Raw genomic sequence first — 23,068 nt, forward strand, 5'->3', positions numbered from 1 at the left:
TGCGAAAAAAGTATTTGTGTTTTGGTCCTGGCTGTGACACATGGGAAGCAGAATGCACTGTGTGCAAAGCAGGAACGTGTATATCTGTGGCAAATAAAGATCTACAAGCCCATATCGACACTACAAAGCACAAAACAGCTGTGCAGGGCGAGAGCTCGTTTATGACAACCTTTTTCCAAAACACAACATAGAATGTGAGATATAACAGGATAATGCATACATTTGTCATTTGTTTTCAAAACGCTTACAAAAAAGTGGTACCCCAAAAATTTACTGCGGGACCCCATTTGTATGATTTGATGGGGTCCCTGGGACCCCATTTTGAAAATTCCTAGCGCCAACACTACTGTCAACATAGGAGAAAAAATGCTTTATTTAAATAAATATATTACTTATGAAGCAAATTCGAGTATCATTGGCAAATTTTCACCTAGTCCCGGCCTTGGCGTGCTGCCCGCCTTGGCACGCATATATGTGTCCTCTTTTTGGGATTTCAGAATATGGTCAGCCTAGCGTTGAGGGGATCCGGTTTGGTGGCTGTAGGATTAGGTCTCTGCTTTTTGCAGATGTTGTGATCCTGATAGCTTCATCTGGCCAGGATCTAAAGCTCTCACTGGATCAGTTCGCAGCCGAGTGGGAAACGACTGGGATGAGTATCTGCACTTCCAAGTCCAAGTCCATGGTTCTCGCCAGGAAAACGGTGGAGTGCCATCTCTGGGTTGGGGAAGAGATATTTCCCCATGTGGAGGAGTTCAAGTACCTCGGCGTCTTGTTCACGAGTGAGGGAAGAGTGGATCGTGAGATCGACAGGCGGAGCGGTGCGGCGTCTTCAGTAATGCGGACCCAGTATCGATCCGTTGTGGTGAAGAAGGAGCTGAGCAGAAAGGCAAAGCCCTCAATTTACCGGTCGATCTACGTTCCCATCCTCACCTATGGTCATGAGCTGTGGATTATGACCGAAAGGACAAGATCACAGGTACAAGTGGCCAAAATGAGTTTCCTCCGCCGGGTGGCGGGGCTCTCCCTTAAAGATAGGGTGAGAAGCTCTGTCATCCGGGAGGAGCTCAAAGTAAAGCCGCTGCTTACTGCCACTAATCATCACTCTGTCTCATCACTTCTTTTCTCTGTCAGTCTAGGAGTTGCACATGTGTCATTTGCGTGTGTGACAGACTAGCTACTGGCGCAGTCATGTTTTGCTTTATTGTGGAGATAGAAAAGGAAACCCAAAAAGGCAACCACACATTCGAAAACAAGCCCAAAAAACCACAACTACAACTACCAAAATTTTCAAGCGACTTCAGTAAAAAACAAGGCCAACGGTGCTTGTACTAAGCAGACATGGCTACAATGCTGCTGCTATCAGCTTGGAACGTCAGTGATAACTCATTTGGCAGTAATGATGGATGGAAATAACTTTGGTCTTTGGAGACTTGTAATGGCTTACAAGCTAAACTTGCAGTTCAATATACCTTTTGTTGTCCAATTCTTCTTTCTATTTGTTCCTGTGATTCAACATCAGCTGGAACGTCCCTGCAATTGTGGTGCAAAACAACTGTTGTTAGAACACAATGAAGAGAGGCCTCTGCCAGCGCAATTATTGAGCTATTATTACCTCTCCTAGGAGGTTATTTATTTGCTGGGGTTTGTTTGTCTGTTTGTCAGTTAGCAACAAAGAACATAAAGTTATGGCCGGATTTTGATGATACTTTCAGGAAATGGGATAAAGAACAAGTGATTAGATTTTGGAGGTGATCCGGATCACTGCCACCACAGCGCAAGTATGTAATAAATAGTAAAATAAGTATAAATTAGCATCTTACCTCAGAAAATGTAGACATTTAATTGAAAATATTGTACACCTCACATCCAAAACAGTATTTATCTAACATTTCCTTTTAAAATGTATTATATATTATCATTGTTTAGTAATTGTTTTAAATTGGTATTCAATTGTAGTATTTACTATATTTTAGTTATACGCAATACACAACAAAAGTTCAGTAAAAATACATTGAGTCGAGTGTGATGATTTCTCAGTTTCATTGTATTTATTATTCATTGTACTGGTCATGAATATTAACCTCTTGTGTTCTTTTATTTCAGGATGGCTACTCCCAGTATCACTTTGTGGGGTCTGCGTCAACAATAGAGAGAGACAGACAGAGACCTTACTCGTCCTCTCGAACTCCGTCCGTCTCCCCTATCAGGACATCCCCAAACAACCGCTCGGGTGAGTAGAAGTACTAATAATGATTGAGTCATTTAGGAACATTCCAAGACTATTTTTAATCAGTGAGATTAACTTTCACATGAGGTTTTTGAGGTTTGATATTTAACTGGAACTCAATTTAAGTAGTACAAGCTCACATTGCTTTCTAAGATCGTGGAGGTCGTGCAGAGTTCACGTCCACTCACTACAGTCTTCTTTGAACTGTTAGGATACTTAAAACCAATAAAATGGAGGTCTCATTTTCACCTAGACAAGTCGACAAAGTTGTGTCACCGACAATCATTCACAATTTCCTTCCGAGGTCTTCTCGGTGCTCCTTTTTGAAGTTTCTTTAGCCTCAGTGCCTGAATCGGCAATTTTAAAAGTTGAATCCAAGGTTAGGAATAAGACGTTTTTAGAAGAGAGGGAGTTTCTTGTTGGTCCCCACCAGGCGATACATTGGAATCATCCTTGGTTCAGATGTTTCTGTGTGCAAAGATCACTTTCATTTTGGTCATGTTCAAATTGTGTGTGTTTGTAACAGCACATAAGCTCTCATAGTTTTCATCCATGTAGGTCATTGTATTCTCAGGGTCATTAATTGATCACAAGTGGATTGTTTAGGTTGTCTTGGATTAGAACGCTTAGAATCTGAGAGGATGGCGTGAGATCAAAGTATGTATCCTCTAAGGCAGGGATATTCAACTACATCTTTTTGGGGGCCACATTTCCAGAAAGCTAAGGATCTGGGGGCCGGAATTCTTCATTGACTATTATTCTTATTTCGTATATTCCAGAGAACTAGTGTCCTTACAGTAGACATTTGATTGCGGTCTATTTATTTTGTCAGAGATACATGAGCGCTCTGCTGTTTTTAAAGACCTTCTGCAAAAAAGATAATCAAAGACTTGATCTGTTTTTAAGAATTTACTGAAAAAATGTGAGTCTCACAAGTTTCTTGAACTGAACTCGTGGGCTACCAGTTACCAGTTGGTTAAGTTTACGTAATAAAAAATGTTTTTGGCCCGAATAAAATGGGTGGTGTTTATGCCAGTCAAAAATGCATGGGAATGCATGCACACATACAAAAATAGTCCAGGAGAAGCAACGAACGATTTGCACTCATGTTGTTGTTATGATAAAATATACATTCAATGACTGATAACACTAATTATCCAAATCGCTATCATTAGCAACAACACAAAGCGAAGGCACGTGCAAGTGTTACATGTGTACGTAGTTAGGTCTTTAAGTCCTAAAGAAGCCGTAAGAGGGCGGGGATATAATGCTTAAAAATATATTGGAAAGTTAGCGGCCCTCTAGGCATCTGTGTAAATATTGCAAACAGCTCCTTTAATCATAATTAATCCAAATTTTAAACAAATCTGGTTGGACTATAGAGCGCACAGGTATATAAGGCGCACCCACTAAATTTTAGAAGAAAATGTTTTTATCATGTTAGCCCCACCAAATTATAAGCCGCAGAAGATACGTTTTGAAATGAGTTATTTAAGGAGAAAGATTTTGTAAGTGTTTATTTACATACCTTAATTGTTTCCAAACGGTGTCTGTAACACGGAAGTAAAACACCAGATCAACAAAACAGAAGTCCATCGTCATGGACCTGCAGCTGCGGAAGCTATCTCTCCGTTAGCTAACAAACTCAATAACTCCACGTTGACATCTTGGTAAATTTATTGAGGAGTTTGTGAAACTGAAACAAAACAAAAAGAAAGCCATTGTAAGTTAATAATATTAACTCATACACTTGTAACGTGTTAGCATATTAGCTAATGCTAATGACAATAGCTTCATTACATTACGTTAGCACGTACAAATATGCATATAAACACTATCAAACATGTGACGGTTTAGTAAGTGTGAACTGTTTTAGTTGTATTGTAATGTTTACAAACGTTGCTTGAAGTAAAAACACTATGAACGACTGGTAGACGAAACGGCAATTGTACTTCCGGTTCAAGGCAATAAACAAAAGGAAATACTGTAGACATTAAATCCACAGCACCTGCAGTGAGCGAACTTGTTCAAAAGATGGAGCCATAGCACAAACAATAACACACCTTTTCAGCATCTATGTCTGTTTTTATGAAAACTATTTGTTGAATATCAAACATTATGGCCGTTAGCAAAGAAAAACCCATAAATTAGCCACACTGTTTTATAAGCTGCAGAGTTCAAAGCGTAGGAAAAAAGTAGCAGCTTATAGTCCGGGAAATACGGCATACTTGCCAACCCTCCCGATTTTTCCCGGGAGACTCCCGAATTTCAGTGCCCCTCCCGAAATCTCCCGGGGCAACCATTCTCCCGAATTTCTCCCGATTTTCAACCGGACAACAATATTGAGGGCGTGCCGTTGATGGCACTGCCTTTAGCGTCCTCTACAACCTATCGTCGCGTCCACTTTATCTCCATGCCGGTCAGGCACATGTTTGTGTGCGGCTTCTACATACACACGTAGTTGACTGCAAGGCATACTTGATTAACAGCCATACAGGTCACACTGACGGTGGATGTATAAACAACTTTAACATGTTACAAATATGCGCCCATACTGTGAACCCACACCAAACAAGAATGACAAACACATTTCGGGAGAACATCCGCACCGTAACACAACATAAACACACAGAACAAATACCCAGAAATCCCTTGCAGCCCCCGCCACCACCCCCCCCCCACCCCCCCCCCCCCACCCCCCCCCCGCCACCACCACCCCCCCCCCCCCCCCCCCCCCACCCCCCACCCCCCACCCCCCCACCACACACACACCTCAACTCATCTCCCGAATTCGGAGGTCTCAAGGGTTGGCAAGTATGAAATACGGTAATCATTTGATGGCATTATTTTAGATGCAAGCCAATATCATCCGATACATACTTGTTTTTTTTCTGATGTCGGACCGATATAATATCAATATGGAATCAGGATCCACCTACTTATTCAACTATTATTTATTGTTGTAGTGATTTGTATGCCATAGTGTTTTGTGCATACTGTATGAGAAAAAAACAATAACAAATGTAATCAAATCAAGGTTAAACAGGCCTTTAGATTGCTTTGGAGTTTGAAAATGTAGATAATGAAGCATCAACATTTAGTGGTGTTGACATCTGGGCTAAACAGCTATTAGCATTGGCGCTCGCCACCCACAGACATTCTCGCTGTCAAGCATGATTACGGTTAGCCTTTAGCTTGCAGCCCCGTGGCCTTCATGCTTTGCAAAGTGTGCATTAGCTGTTAGCATCCGTCCATTTGGAGCCGATAGCTGCTTTTTCGCCACCGTCGGGCTTAGCAGGCTGATGAGGCGGAAAAGTACTTTTCCTTTCTCTCGGCTTAGGGGGTCTTCAAGGACCCAGCATGTGTGTATCCATGCATGTGTGTGTGCGTGGAGACGGGAACGAGAGGGATGATGAACAGGGGGAGAGGAAGAATTAGGGATTAAAGGGTGGTTAATGCAGGGATGAGGATGAGGACGGCGACATTGAAAATAAAGAGTTTCGTGACATTTATGTATTGGTGGGGGTGTTACGTCGCCATCTTTTCACTCTCTCTTCCTTTTCGCACACCTTGGCGTTTCTGCTCATCCGCCTCCTCACATTCACCTATTTCATACTCTTTCTTCTCACTTCTTTGTCTGATCACACACTCCACACACACACACACACACACACACAATTCTCCCCCTTGCATATGCTTCATGATTTGGCCCCGTATGAAAGGCATCAAAGGAGAGGGGGTAATGGTGGCGAGGGGGAGGAAGCGAGTTGCAGGCGGCGACGATGGCATGAAGACAGAGGGAGAAGCAGACCTTTTGCATCCATTGTGGCTCCCAGGGGGGTGTCCTGCTGTGTTGGGAGCTGATAGAACAAGTCTCCAAGCTAGATCGCCATGGTAACCAAAGGTGATGGCAAGCGTCTCTGTGGGTGTCACGTTACAGCAGCCACCTGAACGGAATCTACCTCTGGGCTGTCAAAAGATGCAAAGTGGGAACCTCCAAAGTCAAATGGCCACTAAGTGGTAACATTTGGAGCACAAGAACAGATTTCTGGGGGGAAAGTACGCCTCAAAAGCTAAACAAAACTGATTTTAGTCAATCTTGTGAGAAATCTTGTGAAAAACCAAAAAATCCCATGTACATAAGTATTCACAGCGTTTGCTCAATACTTTGTTAAAGGCCTACTGAAATGAATTTTTTTTATTTAAACGGGGATAGCAGATCTATTCTATGTGTCATACTTGATCATTTCGCGATATTGCCATATTTTTGCTGAAAGGATTTAGTATAGAACAACGACGATAAAGATTGCAACTTTTGGTATCTGATAAAAAAAAGGCTTGCCCCTACCGGAAGTAGCGTGACGTAGTCAGTTGAACATATACGCAAAGTTCCCTATTGTTTACAATGATGGCCGCATGAAGTGAGAGAGATTCGGACCGAGAAAGCGACAATTTCCCCATTAATTTGAGCGAGGATGAAAGATTTGTGGATGAGTAAAGTGCAAGTGAAGGACTAGTGGGGAGTTGAAGCTATTCAGATAGGGAAGATGCTGTGAGAGCCGGGGGTGACCTGATATTCAGCTGGGAATGACTACAACAGTAAATAAACACAAGACATATATATACTCTATTAGCCACAACACAACCAGGCTTATATTTAATATGCCACAAATTAATCCTGCATAAAAACACCTGCGTGTTTGTTATGCTAGCTCCTAGCTCCTCTGCTAGCTCCTAGCTCCATAGAACACGCCAATACAATTCAAACACCTGATCAACACACACCATCACTCAGCCCAAAAGACCGTTTACCTAACCCAAGGTTCATAAAGCTTATATATTTTTAAAAAGTTACGTACGTGACGCGCACATACGGTCAAGTTATCGAATGTTTAGCAGCCAAGGCTGCATACTCACGGTACCTGATATTCAGCTGGGAATGACTACAACAGTAAATAAACACAAGACATATATATACTCTATTAGCCACAACACAACCAGGCTTATATTTAATATGCCACAAATTAATCCTGCATAAAAACACCTGCGTGTTTGTTATGCTAGCTCCTAGCTCCTCTGCTAGCTCCTAGCTCCATAGAACACGCCAATACAATTCAAACACCTGATCAACACACACAATCACTCAGCCCAAAAGACCGTTTACCTAACCCAAGGTTCATAAAGCTTATATATTTTTAAAAAGTTACGTACGTGACGCGCACATACGGTCAAGTTATCGAATGTTTAGCAGCCAAGGCTGCATACTCACGGTACCTGATATTCAGCTGGGAATGACTACAACAGTAAATAAACACAAGACATATATATACTCTATTAGCCACAACACAACCAGGCTTATATTTAATATGCCACAAATTAATCCTGCATAATAACACCTGCGTGTTTGTTATGCTAGCTCCTAGCTCCTCTGCTAGCTCCTAGCTCCATAGAACACGCCAATACAATTCAAACACCTGATCAACACACACAATCACTCAGCCCAAAAGACCGTTCACCTAACCCAAGGTTCATAAAGCTTATATATTTTTAAAAAGTTACGTACGTGACGCGCACGTAGGTACGGTATGTGTTATGCTAGCTCCTCTGCTAGCTCCTAGCTCCATAGAACACGCCAATACAATTCAAACACATGATCAACACACACAATCACTCAGCCCAAAAGACCGTTCACCTAACCCAAGGTTCATAAAGCTTATATATTTTAAAAAAGTTACGTACATACGCAAAAAAAAGCCAAAGCTGCATACTCACAGTAGCACGTCTGCGTCTTTGTCATCCAAATCAAAGTAATCCTGGTAAGAGTCTGTGTTGTCCCAGTTCTCTACAGGCGTCTGTGTATCCAAATCAAAAGTCCTCCTGGTTAGAGTCTCTGTTATCCGAGTTCTTCCATCTTGACTGCATCTTTCGGGAATGTAAACAAAGAAGCGCCGGCTGTGTACTGTTGTGGCTGACTACGTTCGAAAAATACGTCCATTTCGCACCGACAACTTTCTTCTTTGCTTGCTTGGCTTCCTTCTCCATAATGCAATGAACATGATTGAAACAGATTCACGAACACAGATGTCCAGAATACTGTGGAATTATGAAATGAAAACAGAGCTTTTTCGTATCGGCTTCAATGTGGAAGGCATACCCGTGTTCGCCGGGCTACGTCACGCGCATACGTCATCCGCAGAGGCGTTTCGAACCGGAAGTTTAGCGGCAAATTTAAAATGTCACTTTATAAGTTAACCCGGCCGTATTGGCATGTGTTATAATGTTAAGATTTCATCATTGATATATAAACTATCAGACTGCGTGGTCGATAGTAGTGGCTTTCAGTAGGCCTTTAATGCACCATTGGCAGTAATGAATTTATATATTCCGCAGACAGACATATATGGCAACACTTCATCACTCTTTGTAGTTTGACAGACATGCAGCGGCACCCACCGAAAAGGGATACGGGAAAAAAGCAAGAATGCTTATCCATGTCCCGCCCCTAATTTACAATCAATTTGGTTATATATGTTGGTTATATAGTCCAAGTTTCATCCGCATATTTGATTGATACATGATCATTTCAGAACAAGTATAACAGATGATAATGGATGATAATGACAAGTCGGTATACATACACCAAAATGGATATTTTGTTTGATTCATTTAATTTTTTTTTTTTTTTTAGTCCACATGATGTCCAATTCATATTTCTTCTTGTTTTTGCAGCCTCAAGTCGTTTTGAATATGATGCCACAAGCTTGGCACACCTATTTTTGGGCATGTGATTATTATGTTTAATACATTTGCAAAATAAAAAAACTAAAAAAACTTTAACATTTTCATCATGGGGTATTGTGTGTAGAATTTTGAGGACAAAAATGTATTTATTCTATTTTGGAATAAGTCAGTAACATAAAATGTGGAAAAAGTGAAGTGTTGTGAATACATTCCGGGATGCACTGTAAAGCAGGGGCGTCAAACTTTGTATTTATAGCGTGCCACATGGCAAGGATGGCTTCCCTCAGTAGGCCACTTGTATCATTGAATATACATAATTATAAACCTATAATAGCCTTGTTACACAATTTGCATGGGCAACTTATTTTGGTTATTATATGTTTTACTCACAGATCGATGGATAACGTGCTCGGTAAACAGATATTTGAGTATTTAAATTTGATTACCAAAAGAAGTATTATTATAGCTTGGAAAATAATATTAAAGTGTAGAACCTATGCAATTGCATGCAATACATATATCTGTCAAAATTTAAAGAACAAACCAATTCAGCCAATAATTTCAAGCCTTTTGCAGGCCAAGTTTAATGATGTGGTGGCCCACCTTAAATGGCATAGAGAGCTACGTTACATGGTGTGGCGGGCGACAAGAAATGAAGTGACGGGCCACGTTAAATGAGTTTAACACCTGTGATCTAAATGATTACCACTGGTGATGACAAGGGTTAAAGTGTAATGATCAGACATCATCTAATTAGTTTAATTGTGAAATAACTATATTTTCTAAATTAAAAATGTCATGATTCTATTCATATTTCATGTCATATTAATTATGTTTATATTCATTGTATTTATTAGGTTTAGTTTGTATACTGAAATATGTAATTATTATATTTTTGATTTATTTTCAATTAAATGTTCATGGGTTTTTTAAATCACTGACTTTATTTATTAATCTACCTGCATTTTATTCAATTAACATGAATTAAATCAGGAAAGTACTGGTAATTTTACTATATTTTGTTTTATTATACAGTGGTTAACTCCTCTATTAACAGTTACAAATATGTTAAAATGAGTGCTGTCAAACGTTTATTTTTTCAATCAGATTAATCACACTTTTCAATATGGATTAAACACAGGTTATTACTAACTTGTGTTATTTAAATCACCTTCGAAAAATGAACCCTGATATTTGGACACAAATGCAATGTTGTTGACAGAATGTCATTCAGGAATATTTTTAAAGGTTTTACTTGCGCATCATTGAATTGTTCAAAACTTGCTAACAGTTTTAGTCAAATTCCGTTGGGGGGTATATTGTCATGAAACTTGAACAAGTGAATTATGTGAAGTGAATTATATTTATATAGCGCTTTTCTCTTGTGACTCAAAGCGCTTTACATAGTGAAACCCAATATCTAAGTTACAATTAAACCAGTGGGTGGCACTGGGAGCAGGTGGGTAAAGTGTCTTGCCCAAGGACACAACGGCAATGACTAGGATGGTGGAAGCGGGGATCGAACCCGGAACCCTCAAGTTGCTGGCACGGCCACTTCACCAACCGAGCCACGCCGCCCCAAGAAGAGTTAACTTGTTATTTTGACAGCTCGAGTTATTATGTAACTAAAAAACATTACTGGGAACTAGTTTTATGTTACAGTTTGACCCCAGTACAACTATTATTATGGGAATATGTTGAATTGTTAGGTGCAAGTGTGGTTGTTTACCGCGTTTTTTTGTTTTTTAACATGGTGCAACTAAATTGCATTGATTAAACTGGAAGTTAACCAGCCTGACATTTGGAGGCTCCACATTATTACATTTGGAAAATATATCTTAAAGGCCTACTGAAATTAGATTTTCTTATTTAAACGGGGATAGCAGGTCCATTCTATGTGTCATACTTGATCATTTCGCGATATTGCAATATTTTTGCTGAAAGGATTTAGTAGAGAACATCGACGATAAAGTTCGCAACTTTTGGTCGCTGATAAAAAAAAGCCTTGCCTGTACCGGAAGTAGCGTGACGTCACAGGTTGTGGAGCTCCTCACATCTGCACATTGTTTACAATCATGGCCACCAGCAGCGAGAGCGATTCGGACCGAGAAAGCGACGATTCCCCCATTAATTTGAGCGAGGATGAAAGATTCCTGGATGAGGAAAGTGAGAGTGAAGGACTAGAGGGCAGTGGAAACGATTCAGATAGGGAAGATGCTGTGAAGATGCTGTTAGGGAACGGCGTGCCGAAGTTGGTAGAGTGGCCGTGCCAGCAATCGGAGGGTTGCTGGTTACTGGGGTTCAATCCCCACCTTCTACCATCCTAGTCACGTCCGTTGTGTCCTTGGGCAAGACACTTCACCCTTGCTCCTGATGGGTGCTGGTAGCGCCTTGCATGGCAGCTCCCTCCATCAGTGTGTGAATGTGTGTGTGAATGGGTGAATGTGGAAATACTGTCAAAGCGCTTTGAGTACCTTGAAGGTAGAAAAGCGCTATACAAGTATAACCCATTTATCATTTATTATTTATTTATTTATGAGAGGCGGGTGGGACCTGATATTCAGCTGGGAATGACTAAAACAGTAAATAAACACAAGACATATATATTCTCTATTAGCCACAACACAACCAGGCTTATATTTAATATGCCACAAATTAATCCCACATAACAAACACCTCCCCCCTCCCGTTCATATAACCCGCCAATACAAATCAAACACCCGCACAACACACTCAATCCCACAGCCCAAAGTACCGTTCACCTCCGCAAAGTTCATACAGCACATATATTTCCCCAAAGTTACGTACGTGACATGCACATAGCGGCACGCACGTACGGGCAAGCGATCAAATGTTTGGAAGCCGCAGCTGCGTACTCACGGTAGTGCGTATCCAACTCAAAGTCCTCCTGGTAAGAGTCTCTGTTGTCCCATCTCCACAAGCATGCGTATCCAACTCAAAGTCCTCCTGGTAAGAGTCTATGTTGTCCCAGTTCTCCACAGGCCAATGGTAAAGCTTAACTGTCATCGTTCGGGAATGTAAACAATGAAACACCGGCTACGACGTAGCCGCTACGTGTTTGTGTTGCTGCAGCCGGCCGCTAATACACCGCTTCCCACCTACAGCTTTCTTCTTTGCTATCTCCATTGTTCATTAAACAAATTGCAAAAGATTCACCAACACAGATGTCCAGAATACAGTGGAATTTTGCGATGAAAACAGACGACTTAATAGCTGGCCACAATGCTGTCCCAAAATGACGTCACGCGCAAACGTCATCATACCGAGACATTTTCAGCAGGATATTTCGCGGGAAATTTAAAATTGCACTTTACTAATCTAACCCGGCCGTATTGGCATGTGTTGCAATGTTAAGATTTCATCATTGATATATAAACTATCAGACTGCGTGTTCTGTAGTAGTGGGTTTCAGTAGGCCTTTAAAGTACCCTCTTGTTCTCAGTATATCATTATTTGTATTTGTTTGAACAAGTTAGAGCCTTTTTGTGTTTCTACAAAAGCATTTTTTTTGTGTGAATACAATACGGCTTCTCGTTAAAAGCCAGGAAACAGATAAAAAGACGATGGATGTCTCTTTTGCTTTGAAATGTCAAACACAGGCTTGTAATAGGTGGTTCTTTAGTATTCCAATAGATAACGGCAGCTTCCAAGACACTTCACTGGGTGGGAAAAAAAATACAACAACCTTTATTGTATTTGGGTAGTTTTTGCCTTGCTGCTGTCAAGGTGATATAGGAGGGACGCTGAAGAGAACACAAGCTGTTTTGTTCTCTTTAGGATGTCCACTTTGTTTCGTTTTATCGGCGGCACTTTAAATACTTTACATGTATGTGGAGTGTAGTTGTGGGAATTTTTAGTTAAGCAGACTTGAGGGGGCTGATGCTCATAGGTAGGCAGCATTCTGGCAATCCCAAGTGTCAAGATAAGAGGGGCTGAGTAAGCACTTTGAATATGCTGTAAAGGGATTACATAGGGACACGCCGTGCGTGCGTGTGTGTGTGTGTGCCGTGCGTGTGTGTGCGTGTGTGCCGTGCGTGTGTGTGCGTGCACATGTATAAGGGAGTTGAAGGTGAGAGGGAACACTGAGGGAGTCAAACAGTTGTTTCTGCTGTAGTTGTGTGTGTTTGAGCTGGTGTTGGGCTGAAAAAGTAACATTATATGATATGATACACACATTGCATCCAGAAAGTATTCACAGCGGTTCACTTTTTCCACATTTTGTTATCAATCAATCAATCAAAGTTTATTTATATAGCCCTAAATCACGAGTGTCTCAAAGGGCTGCACAAGCCACAACGACATCCTCGGCTCAGATTCCAAATCAGGGCAAAGAAAAACTCAACCCAATGGGCTACAATGAGAAACATTGGAGGGGACCGCAGATGTGTGTGTTATGTTTCTTGGGCACCATCATCACCCAGGACCTCAAGTGGGAGCTGACCATCACCTCCCTCATCAAGAAGGCCCAGCAGAGGATGTACTTCCTGCGGCAGCTGAGGAAACTTAAGGTGCCGACCGAGATGCTGGTGAAGTTTTACTCAGCCATCATAGAGTCCATCCTGACCTCCTCCATCACAGTGTGGTTCCCCGGCGCCACAGTCCAGGATAAGAATAGACTGCAGCGCATCGTACGTGCTGCGGAGAAGGTGATTGGCTGCAAGCTCCCATCCCTCCAGGACTCGTTCTCCTCCAGGACCAGGAGGCGTGTGGGTCGGATCACAGCTGACTCTTCTCACCCTGGACACACACTATTCTCCCCTCTCCCCTCAGGCAGGAGACTACGCTCCATCCAGACCCACACCTCCCGCCACCTGAACAGTTTTTTCCCCTCGGCCATCAGGCAAATGAACAAGAACTCCTAACAGCAGCTCCTTGAATTCCTTGAATCCCTTCTAAGTCTATCTGATAGCTCAGTCACAGCTCTTTTTATTACCAAATATGTGTTATATGTGTTTTATGTCGCACGTTTGCACCAAGAAAAATTCCTAGTTTGTGAACCCGTTCTCAAACAATGGCAATAAAAACTATTCTGATTCTGATGTTACAGCCTCGTTACAAAATGAAATAAATTCATTGTTGTCCTCAAAATTATACGCACACTACCCCATAATGACAATGTTAAAAATATTTTTTATACATTTTTGCAAATTTATTAAAAAATTTAAAAAAAAGAAGAAGAAATCACAAAAGGTGAGGCGCTGTGAATAGTTTCCAGATATATGTCAGTAGCAGAATAAACTGTGAAATGTGTATATGAAATATGAAAAAAATATTGCGGCTTCACTACATCGCAGATTTATTTTTAAGCATATTTTACAGCTAAATTGAGCATTTTCAAGCATAAAAATGGCTAAATGAACTATAAATATAAATACTACAGTACCTGCTCAGTGGCCTTGTTGTTAGGGTGTCCGCCCTGAGATCGGTAGGTCGTGATTTCAAACTTCGGCCGAGTCATACCAAAGGCTATAAAAATGGGACTCATTACCACTCAGCATCAAGGGTTGTAATTGGGGGTTAAATCACCAAAATGATTCCTGGGCGCGGCCATCACTGCTGCTCACTGCTCCCCTCTCCTCCCAGGGGGGGAACATGGGGATGGGTCAAATGCAGAGGTTAATTTCACCACCAGTGTGTGTGACAATCATTGGTACTTTAACTTTTAACTTTATTGGCCACTAGATGGCACCAAACCAATCCGATCACGCTGCTCAGTATCGTGGCTACTGACTGGCTCAGCCTCAGCCGCAGCATTACTGTATTGGCTTAGAAGAGCGTAAAGGTGACTAAAGGGTGTTATTTAATGTCTATAGGGATCTTGTAATGTTGAGATTGTTTTTTAAAAGGTAGTAAACAGGTGTTTAATGCTCTATTCTTAATTTTTTCTTTATCGCAACCATGTTCCGAACTAATTAAACTAATATTAAATATATTATAATTCCCATACTAGAAGGGAATTGTGTGCTTTTTTTTACAGGTGACCCTTTTATGTTGACATGCTATATGATGAATAATAAATTCATTCGCTGACCACTTAAATGGCGTGGCGGGCCACATTTAGTGATGTGGCAGGCCAGGTTGAATGGCGTGGCTGGCTGCGTTAAAGGGCGACAATAAATAATGTGACGAGCCTCATTAAATGAGTTTAAGATCCCTGATCTAAAGGATGAACTTTAATGATGATGACAAAGGGTATGATCAGATTTTGTGACACAACAAAACCAAATAGAAAAAGCGAAATCATTTATGAAATCATCAACTAATTAGTTTAATTGTGAAATATAATAACTATATATTGTTTTATTTAAAATGTCATTATGCCCTATATATTTCATGTCATTTTGATTATTTTCATATTCATTACATTTATTAGGATGTGTGTTTATATAATGAAACAATATGTAATTCATTATTTATTTACAATTAAACTGTCATGTATTTTTTTAAATGACTGCCTTTATTGATTAATTTACCTGAATTTTATTTCGTGAGCATCAACTAAATCAAGCAAGAAGTTTTGCTCTATTTTAGTTTCATCATACAGTGGTTAACTTCTCTAATAATAGTTACAAATATGTTCAAATCAGTGCAATATTAGTTTATAGTGCTTATTTTTTTTTTATAGGTGACCCATATATGCTGACTCGCTAAATGGTGATTAATGACTAAACATCCTGGAAATGCTTGGGCATGCACAAATATGACCATGCAGGGCTGTGAAGGCTCACGCTGTTCTCATTATTTTATATATGTGTGTGTGCGTCCAGCAAGCGCCCCTGCGTCTCCAAGAGAGATGATGAGTCTAAAGGAACGTAAGATGGACTACGATTCCACGGCAACCAACGCTGGTTTCCATAGCAACAAAGGCGAGCACACATCCCAGAAAGATGGCATGCTAGGTGTGTGTGTGTGTGTGTGTGTGTGCGTGTTTGTGTGTGTGTGTGTTTGTGTGTTCTTGTATTTATACCCTTCTTAAGACATCAACAATTTTTTTTAATTTTATTTATTAGCCTTTATTTAACCAGGTAAAATCCCATTGAGATCAAAGATCTCTTTTCCAAGGGAGACCTGGCCAAGAGGGCAGCAGCAAGGTTACATTAAAAACAGTAAACAAATACATAAAACATCACATTTACGACATTAAAACTTGCTCACATAACACATGTGCATACAGACAAGGTAGACTGCAGTCCTTTCACAGAAGCTTTAAACTCATTCAACGTAACAAGGGTTTGAAGTTTAATATTGGATTGTAGTTTATTCCAAGAAACAAGAAAAAGTACCTTCCATATGAGGACCGGTGAACAAGTTAAAACATAAATCATGGTCCCAATACGGAAAACCATTGCATCTAATAGAGAATGTCTCATTTGCACCCTTGGTGGTGAAATCTATCAAAATTAGGGTGGTCCCAAAAAGGAAGGATTTTTCAAATTGACTGTGTGTCGGTTTTAAAAGTGCTCCCCTTCTGCCCAACATATGTAATAACAAGTGTGTGTAAGAAATTGAAATGCGCCACCCTTTGGCCAAAATTAATACAAAAAATAAAATACATATGTACGTATATAGAGACATACTGTAATAACTTGAAGTAAATAATGAAGATTAAAAACCAATTACAAAAAAAATTACACTTTTTCTCTCAATGTGTTGACTTCTTTCTTATAAAATTAGGAACTATTTTTAATATTCTTTCTGTTTCTGTAATATTGCAATATTTTCTCGTTAAATTATTACTTTATGTAAAATTATTACTTTTTAATGCAAAATGGCGACATTTGTCGTATAAAACTGAAATTGTGACCTTTTTTTGTGAAATTCCAACTAATTTTTCACAAGAAGCTTTTGTATATTGGCACAGTATGTATATGTTATTAATGTTGTAAATACACATCTTTATATATCTAGAAAGGGTGGTTTTAAAGAGGTAGGCACTATTCAGAGGTCTCAAGAAGGTAACAAATACAAGAGTGTGTGCGTGTGTGCGTGTGTGTGTGTGTGTGTGTGTGTCTCTTTTCATTATGTTGACTTGTTTATTACTCCTTTTCACCATTTTGTGTATTAGTCCTAAATCTGTCTGTTTTAGTACAAACCACTCTTCACCTTAAGTACTGCTTTTACACATTCACAAATCTCACGTGGTGCTGTCTTTCCCATTCAAGTATCCTGTGGAACATCGACGTTGTTCCGAAACTCTTACCTGACCGCCAGTGATGATATCAAGCCAAACCAGGTGAGATAGCGCTACACAAATGCATGTTTGTTTGCTTCCCTTATATACGATATGCAAATATATTGTATCATAGCATTTGCTAGCATGTTTTCACTTGTGCATGCAGTTGCCATTATAAGTTGACTCAAATAGCATGGTACTCTCTGCAGTTAAGTACACAAATATTGTAAATATAGCAGCATCTTATACTATTTTTCCGCAATTTCAACTCTCAGAAGTGTAATGCCCAATCTGCAGTCTTGATGCTGGACATTAGAAATTTTAAAAATACTTCTAGTAAGCCCAATTGGGAACACGCCCCTTGTTGGTGTCTGTAGCTTTAATGCAAATGAGCTATGTTTGTCCACGCCTGTGTCCGACATAGTGTGTGGCACTGTAATTCTGCACTTGTGCAACGATGCCATATAAGACAAACAACAACGTCAAATTGAAGGAGAACTGCACTTTTTAAAAATGTTGCCTATCATTCACAATCATTATTGTTAATTGCATTGTAACTCGTAAATACATGTGCGCTTACAATGGAGCCTGTGGGGGGTTCTCTTTATCGCACATAGAGCCCTCTAAATAACCATCAAAAAACCGCTAACTATACTCCATTTAAATGTTGTGACTTGAATATTAACCAAATATTAGTGATATTGTTATTGTAAGCGCTAACGCAGACAAACTATATATGGCGCCGCCGCCGCTGCTATAGGACGTCATCAGCTGGTGAGCAGCTTTTATCGCCTTGGAGCTCGTAAAAGTTTATTCTAGTTCATAAATCATCACTCTCACCTTGATAGTAGAAGGTTGAAGACATAATCCGACGAGTTGGTCTACTTTGGCATCCAATTTAGACTTGGCAATGGTGAGAAAGACACCCCCCTTTTTTGTTTGCGAGAATTTTGAATCTTTCTTCATCTAAACGAAAATATAACATCCCAGCTGTCGGCATCCTAATGACAGCAGACATTGAACATTAAGTGATGTTTTATTACGGTTGTTGGCTCTCATGATGTCTGCAGTGATTAATAATCAGTGTTGCTGTCGAAGGGAAATTTTTGTGTCGCTGTATGCTTAAAATGAGAAAAATATCCATCCATCCATCCATTTTCTACCGCTTGTCCCTTTCGGTGTGGCGGGGGGTCACTGGAGCCTATCTCAGCTGATGTAAATATTAAATGTTATTATGAATGTGCCTGTTACTACATTACATACATACTTATATCATGTATATAAAACTTTGATGTAGGTGTTTGGATGTTTTTTTAGGGCTTTGTAGGCAGAATAGAGCGACTCCCACTGACTGTATTGTAAGCAGACTTTTTATCGCATTTATTTATTGGTTGGAATGCATAAAAAAGCAAAACATTTATAGTTGTGAATGATAGGCAAAATTCCCCCCAAAAAGTGCAGTTCCCCTTTAAGGAGTGGGACAGGAGTTCTCAGTTGTTAGCACCACTAGCATGAAGTGCTAACATTATACTCACTTTTTAACAGCAGCGTCATGCTAAGTTAGCGTCAAATAAAACGATCAAACCTTGTCGAATAGTTGGCCGAGCTACCAGCTTTTTTTTTCTTTTTTTTTTAAACATTTGTTTATTGAAAATGTTTATATATACAGTCCAGAAATACAATTAAACACATGTCAAATGTTTTTTTTTTCTCCCTCAAACAATTAATAAAAATATATGAAGAAAAAAAACAAAAAAAACACAATTCAAGTCAAAATAAGTACATGCAAATATTGACATGAAGCCACAGACAACTGCACTCCTGAAAGTCCCCAACACGGTGCAGCTTCCTTTCCTTTCAATTACTTTTCAATCGGGATTACATTTGAGATCAGTCTCCTTTACATATTTTCGGAAACCAACCCATACTTCCCGAACCTGAACAACCGTTTAATGTCAGCCTAATTTTCTCCAATTGAAGGAAATAAATAATATCTCTGATCCAGCGGGTGTGGCAGGCAGGCCTTCCCATTTAGCACAATGAGTCTTCAAGCCAACAAAGTAGTAAATGCTACCAAAATCTTTTTGGATTAGCTAAGAGAAGATGACAGAGGGGCCATCCCGGTTCCATCTTTTTGCCAATTACCAAATATTAAACATTTCAGTCCAATAACTGCACAGGGATGGGCAAAGCCAAAACATATTAGCTGGAGACTAATCCAAGCTTAATTTTTAGACGTGTAGCGAAGCCTGATTTTTATTTTATTTTTTTGTAATTTTGGGATGGGTGGGTTGGTTCAACTGCAGTTAGTACCCTTATACAGGAGGGGCGGGGACAATGAAAACACCAACAATTACATACTGGTGCAGTGATGTGCATGTAAATGTGTATGCAGCATGAGGCGGCCACTTTTATTCGTTTAGTTATTATCAATACAGCCTGAAAGCCTTCTCTCCCATCACCTCCCTCCATACCTCCCTTCACTGCACCCCCCACTCCACCCACACTCGCATCCCCTGCAGGCCCCAGTTCAGCCCTGCACCGTGGCCCCTCAGCCCCAGCAGGACAGCCCGTCGACCGCCGTGCTAAAAGACTACGACCACTACCCTCCCCCTCCCTCCTTCCCCCAGCCTCTGCCTCCGCAGCCTCCCCCTCACAGCCAGAGCAGGAGCTTCGACGAGGCCTACTACGAGGACCAGGGGCCGCCGCCGCCGCCCCTGCCCACCCAGCCGCAGGTCCAGGCGCAGGCCCAACCTCAGGCCCAACCCCAGCAGCCTCCCAGCACTGCCGGGCCACCCCGGGACCCACGGGAGGATTTGCGCATGCATCTGGGCCTCAAGTCCACCGGCAACTATGTAGACTTCTACTCCGCATCCCGGCCCTACAGCGAACTGAACTACGAGACCAGCCACTACCCCGCCTCGCCTGACTCGTGGGTCTAGTTTGACTGCCAGGATAACGATAAAGGGGTCACAGGTATCTCAGAGTGAGGGGGAGGGGGGCGATTTATTTTCAAAGGACATCAAGTTTGCAAAGTAGTCCTTGACAAGAAGCCTCTTTAAGAACCGAGGCAGGATAACAAAATCAGGTCGAGTGACAAACATTGCATGCGCATGCCGACGTGTTTTCTTTGTTTTGTTTTGTTTTTTTAAACCGCCGCTCACTTTATCTTCTGAGTGCTAAGGTGTGTGTGGGGGGCCAAGGAGGCCGTGGGCGGGCAAATAGAGGAAGAAAGCAGGCGATAAGGCGGCAGGAAATGTCTAAATAACAGGGGGAGAGCCGGGGATGACGGGATGAGTAAGAGCTTTTATTCGCGGGAGGAGTCGTGACCTTTTGCGGAGAGGAAGAGAGGATGACTCGCCTCTCGAGGAGGTCAGGAAGAGTGGAAGCGGAGAATTTTCTCTTTCCTATTTGACCTGAACGTAGCACCGCTTCAACCCCACGCACTTTTTTTTTTTTTGCCTCCAGAAGCCTGTGGATTATTTTTTAAAGGAATGTCATCATCTTTTTTTTTTCTACTTTTCTAGATTTTTTAAGTCATTCTTTTGTTGCTGTTGTTTTTTTTCATTCGTGATTCGCTTTTAGGACTGACAAAAATATGTAAAATAAGAGACCCCAAAAAAGCAGACCGACATCCCCAAGATGGATATAGAATCCCCAGCCGTATATAGAAGAAGAAACCCTGCAGTATTTGTGTTGAATATGGTGGTGGAAATGCACAAACGTGGAGTTGATCAAGGCTGAGGCATCAAAAAAAGTGCTTTTTCACTGCCTAAAAAGAACACAAGCACAGTTTGTGTTCGGGTAGGTCTGTCTTGTCCTTTTTAGTGGGGGGAACCCTCATGTCCCCGGGAACCAATATTGTACATGACGTGACAGCAGGACCAGTATGCCAAACTTTGGACATTCTGTCACGGTTTACAGACACTGACTGGATGTCTCACTCTGCTGTTTTCATGTCCCCATCAGGCCAGGGATTGTGGTTCCGTAGATGTGCAGCCTCACTGAGCAAACAGTGTGTGAGTTTGTGTGCATGTAGGTGACAGAACGCGTGGTCTGTGCGTAGACACATTAACTTGGGTGAGCGTATTTATGCATGCGTGTGTGTAGTAGTGTGCGTATGCCGATGTTGCGTGCGTGCGTGTGTGTGTGTGTGTATGTGTGTGTGTGTGTGTGTGTGTGTGTGTGTGTGTGCGTGCGTGGGCGTGTGTAAAATCAATGTCCAAACAAGGCATTCCTACCGACAGTCTGTCCGGTTTTGCTAACCACGGTACAAACAATGAATTGTTGAAATAGAATGACAAATCTATAAATATATGATTATAAATATAAATATATAATTTTTATGTGCAGATATCCATGTCACTAAAGCGCAAGAGGGGAAAAAAAAAACTTTGCTTCACTTGAGCTAAACTTCTTGGAAGCTAAGCCCAGCCCCCCCGACCTGTCCCACCAAAAACAAGACTTAAAAGAAACCCCAGCTGAAGATGCTCAGGCTCTGGTGCGAGTTGTGTGTTTATTGTGTGTTCATGCTTCTTAAGTGACCCCGCCGAGTGAGGACCGTACATGAAGAACACAAGGACAAATAAAATAATGACCATTTGCAAACAAAGTTGATTTGAGTTTTTCTGCATGTTGAATTTGGTGGAAAGGATGATCAGCTTGTAACAAACGCACCCAAGTTCTCCGGGTGTCGCTGCCACCACGCAAATTAAGGAGTCACGGGTGGGACCTGATATTCAGCTGGGAACGACTAAACCAATAAATGAACACAAGACATATATAACTATTAACCACAAACGGTCAGGCTTATATTTAATATGCCACAAATTAATCCCGCATAACAAACATCTCCCCCCCTCCCGTCCATATAACCCGCCAATACAAATCAAACACCCGCACAACACACTCAATCCCACAGGCCAAAGTGCCGTTCACCTCCGCAAAGTTTATACAGCACATACTGTATGTTTCCCCAAAGTCCCCAAAGTTACGTGCGTGACATGCACGTAGCGGCACGCAAGCGATTAAATGTTTGGAAGCCGCAGCGTAAGGGAAGGTGGGGCTAAAAGTCACAGGGGTAAGTTGTCACAAGCCTATTATCAGCATCTCCAGCAGAGGGAGCAACCTGTTAAAGGTCTACTGAAACCCACTACTACCGACCACGCAGTCTGATAGTTTATATATCAATGATGAAATCTTAACATTGCAACACATGCCAATACGGCCGGGTTAACTTATAAAGTGCAATTTTAAATTTCCCGGGAAATATCCGGTTGAAAACATCTATGTATGATGACGTTTGTGCGTGACGTCACGGAGTGAACGGAAGTATAGGGACACCATTGTGTCCCAATACAAACAGCTCTGTTTTCATCTCAAAATTCCACAGTATTCTGCACATCTGTGTTGGTGAATCTTTTGCAATTTGTTTAATGAACAATGAAGACTGCAAAGAAGAAAGCTGTAGGTGGGATCGGTGTATTAGCGGCGGACTACAGCAACACAACCAGGAGGACTTTGAGATGGACAGCAGACGCGCTAGCCGCCGACCTCACCTTGACTTCCTCCGTCTCCGGGCCGCCGACCGCATCTATGATCGGGTGAAGTCCTTCGTCGCTCCGTCGATCGCTGGAACGCAGGTGAGCACGGGTGTTGATGAGCAGATGAGGGCTGGCTGGCGTAGGTGGATAGCTAATGTTTTTAGCATAGCTCTGTGAGGTCCCGTTGCTAAGTTAGCTTCAATGGCGTCGTTAGCAACAGCATTGTTAAGCTTCGCCAGCCTGGAAAGCATTAACCGTGTAGTTACATGTCCGTGGTTTAATAGTATTGTTGATTTTCTGTCTATCCTTCCAGTCAGGGGTTTATTTCTTTTGTTTCTATCTGCATTCAAGCTTGATGCTATC

The 23,068-nt window shown here is 41.3% G+C and overlaps 1 protein-coding gene across 5 annotated transcripts in view; it reads left to right on the forward strand.

Annotated features, from left to right (window-relative positions):
• The window catches only part of ctnnd2a (catenin (cadherin-associated protein), delta 2a), a 726,237-nt gene extending 704,868 nt beyond the window's left edge, over positions 1–21,369 (forward strand). For 2 of the 5 annotated variants that reach the window (XM_062021144.1, XM_062021146.1), the window contains exons 22-25: positions 2,104–2,230; positions 15,757–15,888; positions 17,152–17,222; positions 19,685–21,369. In XM_062021144.1, the coding sequence (XP_061877128.1) occupies positions 2,104–2,230; positions 15,757–15,888; positions 17,152–17,222; positions 19,685–20,104 (750 nt within the window). In that variant the 3' untranslated portion in view covers positions 20,105–21,369. The remainder of the gene's footprint in view (positions 1–2,103; positions 2,231–15,756; positions 15,889–17,151; positions 17,223–19,684) is intronic. The other 3 variants (XM_062021148.1, XM_062021145.1, XM_062021149.1) reach the window with 3 other exon arrangements.
• Positions 21,370–23,068: the final 1,699 nt, after the last annotated feature.

The sequence above is a fragment of the Entelurus aequoreus genome, linkage group LG15, assembly GCF_033978785.1.
Source record: "Entelurus aequoreus isolate RoL-2023_Sb linkage group LG15, RoL_Eaeq_v1.1, whole genome shotgun sequence".
Lineage (NCBI taxonomy): Eukaryota > Metazoa > Chordata > Actinopteri > Syngnathiformes > Syngnathidae > Entelurus > Entelurus aequoreus.